The 6,837-nt window shown below is 43.3% G+C and overlaps 1 protein-coding gene across 1 annotated transcript; it reads left to right on the top strand.

Moving 5' to 3' along the window:
• The first annotated feature begins 343 nt into the window (after positions 1 to 343).
• On the top strand, positions 344 to 6,767 carry agt (angiotensinogen). Its single transcript, XM_080781378.1, has 7 exons — positions 344 to 427; positions 2,117 to 2,594; positions 3,008 to 3,374; positions 3,701 to 3,825; positions 4,224 to 4,372; positions 5,170 to 5,326; positions 6,006 to 6,767. Exons 2-7 carry the CDS (start codon positions 2,175 to 2,177, stop codon positions 6,177 to 6,179), a joined length of 1,392 nt encoding a protein of 463 aa, XP_080637504.1. The 5' UTR covers positions 344 to 427; positions 2,117 to 2,174; the 3' UTR covers positions 6,180 to 6,767.
• Positions 6,768 to 6,837: the final 70 nt, after the last annotated feature.

Genomic DNA, 6,837 nt, shown 5'->3' with positions numbered 1-6,837 from the left:
TGAACAAACAAACAACAAACTAAATATTGTCCCACGTCACTACTGAACGATCCAGTCAGAAATGAAAAGAACACAGCCAAACAACCCCGACTTCCCTGTGACTTCCATAAAGGGGACTTTCAGTTTCCCCACTCTCTCCCACCACATGTGTGGGAAGTGCTTGCATCATGCTCACAAGTCAACATGTAGCTGGTATAGAACACCATTGGGTGGTCTCTCTCTCTCTCTCTCTCTCTCTCTCTCTCCCCGACTCATTTATCTAGTGGCAGCTCAACAGTACAAAGCTGACTATGAGTCACGGCAGCAGAGCCCCAGTCTCAATGTGTGGGTTAATGAGTAACCCGAGGAGCTGAGGCTGGCTGCCTGGAGTTAAAGCCAGGGAGTAGAGCTGAGGACCGCACTCACTACATCACATCAGCAGGACACGGTAAGAGAATCTCTGCAGTCTGCAGTTAATGGCTTTTGATGTTTCATGTGAAATACAGTGATTGTTGGATATATGGAGAGAAATAATGGTACCAGCTGGTGTCTTCACTATTGTGTTTGTTCTATGCCTTGGTTTGATGAATGATAGTTTGAATGTCCATGTGAATTGAGATGCAGAGTGAAATTCTTATAGGGCCTTTTGTAGAAATTGAGGGTTTTGATAACAACTTCCTTTAAAAGAACGAAACTTTAAACACAATTAAAGGCTGATCATCAAGTCAGACTCAGGAAATCCAAAACTTAAGCAAAAAGTCTGCAATTTGGGGTTGCAACTGAACTGTCGGCGATTTAGAGTTGATCTGTTGTCTTCGCTTAATTTGCTCGGAGTTGGTGTTCAGTGAGGTTGAGGGTCATGAACCATCATCATGTAATTTAACCTCTGCGATCAAGTCACCAGTGAAGGTGGACTGGCCATAAAGTTGAGCATTAGGCTACAGTGTACAGGATGTATTGATCAGGAACCAAGGCCATGTCCTGCAGTGCATGTCCAAATAAAGAAGACACTGCTGTTTACTCTTCTCCAGGAGTCCAGCGGTCCATTCTGCCCCTGCTGGATCACATCCAACTCAAAGTATAAAGTCCTGTTTTTATGTAATTGAGCTTGAGTAATCTGTGTGAAAGTAGTCAATTGATCACTTCAAGGGCCTTCTGCAGTAACTTCAGTGAAAGTAACAATCTTACTCTCTTTAGAGGTGGTAAGCCATTACAGAACAATCAGTTCACAGAGCCAACGTATTTATAATATTCAAAAACATATGAAATAAATGAATAATCATAGCAAGTTTTAACATCCATCCATCCAATTTTGTTCAATTGAGCCAATTATCCTTTATGTGACAGTCATAATTATTACATAAACTAATCTGTGGTGCTGAAACTTTCACTAGAGGCAAAGAAGGATAGATAACATAAAAAGAGAATACTGACCATATATTGAACCTTATCTTACTAATGTGTGGCAAAGTATCTGCAGGATCGTCCAACTATAATACCGGATGGTGAAGAGAGTATTTTCTTTACACATTACGTTTTTCGGGGCTGATTGTTAACATGTTGAGCTCAGTGGTATAGCCACATTTAACATGCACCATATTTTAGCAAGTGCTCGATTTCCTTTCTCTGTGTGTGCACGCAGGCGGCGCCCACGCACGCATACAACCACAGACAGACACACAAAGATCCATGCTCCTCTTCATTAACTCTGCGACCTCTATTCCAGAGGTTAAAGCCTTCTTTTATTCACTGGTCACCAGGAGAGAGAGGGCTCACAATGAGCAATGAATCAATCATTGACATGGTGCTCTATAGTCTACTCTATACCTACACTGCAAAATCCTGAGTTCATTTGACTCAGAGTGTGCACAAATATACCCAAATGGACCCATTTACAGGTCCATTTGGTTACCTTTATACACTCTTTGCGTTACATCGACACTGAGGATTTTACTGTGTAGTGACCCTGCCAGGCAAGCCAGATTTCGGAGCAAAATCACACCATAGTGGCACGCAATTCACAGCACTGATGCACTCCATGTTCTGTGTTCTAGAGACGAAAGATGTTTGTTGTGTTGCTTGAAATGAAACAATGTCATGCATCCCAAACTAATGAAATCCGTGCCCCCTCTCATAGACGGAGCAACCTCTCTAAATACAAGAACAAGGTGCAATCGACAGCTAAGGAAGGTAAAATGCAGAGACTTTGGTCCCCATCTCTTCTCCTCCTGTTATGCTGCTGTTTCTTTGGAAGTCAAGCCAACCGCGTGTACGTTCACCCCTTCTACCTCTTTGCCGCTGAGAATGTCAGCTGCGAGACTCTAAATGCCCAGCCCGACAGGCATCTGGACACGCTTCCTGTGGCGGCCCTCGACATGAACGCTCTGACGCCTGACAACAGGGCGCCTGACCAGGACGAGCGGAGGCAAAACAGTGGTTTTGGGCAGAGGACAGCGGTTTTGGCCGAGCTGATGAACTCTCTGGGCCTGAGGATTTACCAGAATCTCAGCAAAAGGAAGCATGGAGCCAACACACTCTTCTCTCCAGTCAATGCCTTCGGATCCCTGGTGACCTTCTACCTGGGGGCCTCCATGAAGACCGCCAGCTCATATCAGGTTCTTGATTCAATTTATTGTTTTTGATCTAATGTAGGAGCCTGGGTGATTTTGACAGCACTGTCTCCATCTGGGTTAGCCTTCTTTCTTTTCCTTTATCATTTTATGGCACATAGATGGCATTGCAGTAAAAAAGAGAACGTTGCAGTTCTACGTTGAAATCATATACGTAGGTTCCAAAAGATCATGGAAAAGTAGTATAGAACGAAGAAGTGAGTCAGCTGATAAGATGAAAAATTTCCCTATGATTCTTCATTGTCTCAACAGTGAATTAACGAAAGGTTGCGTTCGGATATAGCGCGCTGAGCGCACTGTGCAATACAAACTAATAGGCCAGTCTACCTATGAGGATTTGTGCTTTCACATTATAAAGAACAGAAATTCAATCCCAACCCTGTCTCCCCATCGACTAGAGATTTCTGGGCTTGGGCTTGGACACAGACCGAGAGGACTGCGTGTCGCTAGTGGACGGACACAAGGTTCTGAAGACCCTGCAGAGCATCAACTCTCGAGTGGACGGCGGACCCAAAGATGAGATCATAACCCGGGTGTGGGCCTTCACGCGCCGGGACTGCCGCCTGTCAGAGGACTTTATCCAAGGTACGCAGGACTTCTCAGATGCATCCTTCGTCCGCGGCGTGGACTTCTCCGGGCCCCAGGAGGCGGAAGAGCAGGTGAACAACTTTGTGGAGAAGACGTCAGACGGAACCGTGAAAGGTCTCTTCAAAGATCTGAGCTCCGATGCCAAACTCCTGTTCTTCAGCTCCTTCAGCTTCAAAGGTGTGTGTGTGTGTGTGTGTGTGTGTGTGTGTGTGTGTGTGTGTGTGTGAATCTTCATGTCTGTTTGCCTTGTCTTATGTGTGTGCCTGCCCTTAACCTGTGACTATGGCATAAAAGTTTGTTTAGGATGGGTACCGTAATTGTTTTCAAGGTCCTAGTATTGTAATTACATTTACTATACCAAGTTAAGAGATTTATCTTTATATGTGAAACTGTTGGTTAAAATGGGTATACATGTAACCTAGCCCAGAGTATCGTAAAATGTATTGTAATCCATTGTCTATTGTACTTAGTATCTGAGGGTTTTCTTGGCTGCGTTTCTTTAGGTAACTGGAGGACAGCTTTCCAACCAGAGAAAACATCCATGCAGGAGTTCCATGTAGATGATACAACCACAGTGCTGGTTCCCTTGATGACCCGCACAGGCCACTACAGCTATGTCAATGACAAGGTGCAGTTCTTAATAGTCTTGGATGCTGTAATTTTGAATGCGAGTGTGGGGTGGGGGGGAGACTGGCAGTGAAGCAGTTGTACGTCAGCTCAGCTCAGTGGCCTTGTTGGTTAGTGTCCACCCTGAGACAGGGAGGTCAGGGTTTGATCCCTGGCCGGGTCATACCAAATAAATGGGACCCAATGCCTCCCTGCTGCTTGGCATTCGGCTCCTGTCCTATGGGCCTCGTGACGTGGCAAGGCTTACTAGTTACAGAGGATATATGCCAAGCATAAACGGTATCACTAACCTTCCTCACTAGGGAGCCACAGCTTCACAGTACACACAGTAAATGTATTCCCACTGACTTGATGTCTGTACTTGCTAGTAAAAAGTGTTGTTGTTGTTTGACCAAAAAGACTCGGCGATGCACGGTGGTGAAGTTGCCTCTGAGTGCACAGTCATACATGCTGCTGGTCCTGCCTCACGTTGGGGTCAGTGTCCATGACATAGAAGATCAGCTACGCACCGAAATCATCTTTGGCTGGAACCAGACCTTCAAGGAGGGGTGAGTTTAATGCCCAACACACATCAAAGCCCAAAGCCCGGAATATAGTCCCACTATATACGTTGCGACAAAACAAACTGAAAGTATGGTTCTTTGAAACATCAACATGGTCTTCGGCCGTGCAGGGATGCTACCAGTCAATCAGATACACTACAGCAGGGAACAGCCAGCGAGAATGTTTTATTTTATAGTGGAAGTCAAATAGCATTTGAATCTGCCAGAAATACAGTCATTGGTTGTGTCCGAGCACGGAAATAGCATATTTACAGTACAGTACAGTACAGTACAGTACAGTACAGTACAGTACAGTACAGTACAGTACAGTACAGTACAGTACAGTACCTTTCGATCACCTTTCGTCACCTTTCGATCTAGCATACAACATTGATGCATGCTAGATGTAAACAAAGGGTAAGTGTCATGGCCGCCCCAATGCATTTCCAATGGAAGTCACATGGTTTGACACAACATTTTTGTTGTGTCAATAAGTCTCATACAACAGCTATACATCAATCTGTTGTGAAGGTGTGAGTCAGGCCTTAGCGTTTATTTGATTATAGTACTATTACTAGTTTGTTTAGCCTATTTATTTTTAAAATACCGTAGTCAGAGACATTCTGTCAGCCCCCCCCCCCCCCCCATAGTCAGTCAATCAATCAAAGATAGGTCCAGCCATGTCAATGTGCAGCATACCCTATAGCAGCCATGCATTTTGGAATGTGGAGGTGGAGGGTCAATCAATTACATGTCAACTCACCTCTCCTTTCCTCCGTCTCTTTGTACATGGATCCATTCAGCCTGTTGGAACTCTCTCTGCCCAAGTTCTCCATGTCTACTGTGACTGACCTGCGTGTTCTGCTGAGCAACATGTCTGCAGAAGTAGAGACCCAACTGTTAGGCTCCGAGGCAGAGTTTGACCGACTCAGCAATACCAAAGCCTTCACTATAGATAAGGTGAGATATAACGGCCGGTTGTCTCGACACATCCATCTTCACAACCACTTATCCGTAGTCACATTATACAGATCTATAGTGTGTCTGTATCTGCATGAGCAGTGGTGGAAAGTAACTTAAGTACATTTACTTGAGTAATGTACTCAAGTACATTGATTTTACTTTACTGAGTATTTCCAATTGTCCATGCTTGGGGTAAAAACCCCCGCGTGCATACGTTTTCTTCTACTTACTCCACTACAATCATTTGAAAACTTTTGTTTTCATGAGTACTTCTATTTTTGATACCAATAACTTTTGTACTTTTATTTAAGTAAATTTTCAATTCCGGACTTTTACTTGTAACAGAATATTTCTCCATTGCCGTATTGATACTTTAAACTCACTCAGTGCCACATAGGACGCCTTTGGACGCCTTTTTGAAAATAAATATATATATATATATTATTATTAAAATAAATTATCCATATTTTGAAAATTCCTCTAATCTGGTGTGCAGGTGATGACATGCACATGACATGCACAATAGAATTTCATTTTTTTAATAATGGGCTTCGAGAGCCAAAACCGGTGTCCACCAGGTGGCACTGAATGAGTTTTAAGTAAAACATTTCAGTACTTTATCCACCACTGTGCACGAGTACGAGTGTCAATAACTGGTCATTATCTATCTCCCAAGGCATTGTACAAGGTATCAGTTGAGATGTCAGAGGAAGGAGCAGAGCAGGACAATAACCAGGAAGCAGGCATACCTCTGAAGCTGTCCATCAACCGCCCGTTCTTCTTCACCGTCATAGAAGGAGACTCAAATGCCATCCTCATGCTGGGCAAGATCACCAAGCCATCTCTATGAAGCCTTAAAGACTCCACAAACAACCCGTAGAAATTACAGTAGAACATGTACACAAAAAACTAAGAGGAATGAGGTCTGAAGCAAATTGTTGCAAAGATTATTTCCACTTACGTCCCAGACCTCATTCCTCTGTCCCGTGTGAGGCACTGGTTCATAGTTGGCTAACATGCAGATACTGTAGTCCCTCGTCAAGAAACACCTTGTGCCGTTAAAGCTTCTGTACAGTTTCTGCTGTCTATCACCCCATTACGCATCTCTACCCTCTCAGACTAGCTAGTGATATTGCTCGATCCTACAAGGTGGATAACTCCCAAGTTGAAAAGCAGAAGTTCAGCTGAATTTAAACCTCTCATAAGAAGGAATTATCAGTGTTCTATTTGTATGGTCAAAGTGTTGAGGGAGAAAAACGATATTATGCTCTTTTTTCACTATTTATCAAATGATGTTACCGTGAGCAGTCAACATGTTTCCAAAAAAGCACATTGAAAACACGTTTGTTTCCTCTACAAATAGCAGTGTTCTGTATAGTACGTACAGTAGTTTGACAATTGTGTGTGACATAACTAATACTTAGTTTTATTGTATTAACAAAGATTCTATTTTAGTTTTTCTATGATTTGTAATTTCTGAAATAAAGATTTTTTTTCCAACATGGATG

This window comes from Protomyctophum bolini (genome assembly GCF_963924005.1).
Source record: "Protomyctophum bolini genome assembly, chromosome: 14".
In the NCBI taxonomy this organism is placed as follows: Eukaryota; Metazoa; Chordata; class Actinopteri; order Myctophiformes; family Myctophidae; genus Protomyctophum; species Protomyctophum bolini.
This window is presented reverse-complemented; position numbering and strand designations above follow the sequence as displayed.

What these genes read in the sequence shown, in the direction of transcription:
- agt (XM_080781378.1), top strand. Translation starts at nt 2,175, where the DNA reads ATGCAGAGACTTTGGTCCCCATCTCTTCTCCTCCTGTTATGCTGCTGT. An exon ending in AGACCGCCAGCTCATATCAG is followed by an intron (nt 2,595 to 3,007) that starts GTTCTTGATTCA and finishes CCCATCGACTAG; the next exon opens with AGATTTCTGGGCTTGGGCTT. An exon ending in AACCAGACCTTCAAGGAGGG is followed by an intron (nt 4,373 to 5,169) that starts GTGAGTTTAATG and finishes GGATCCATTCAG; the next exon opens with CCTGTTGGAACTCTCTCTGC.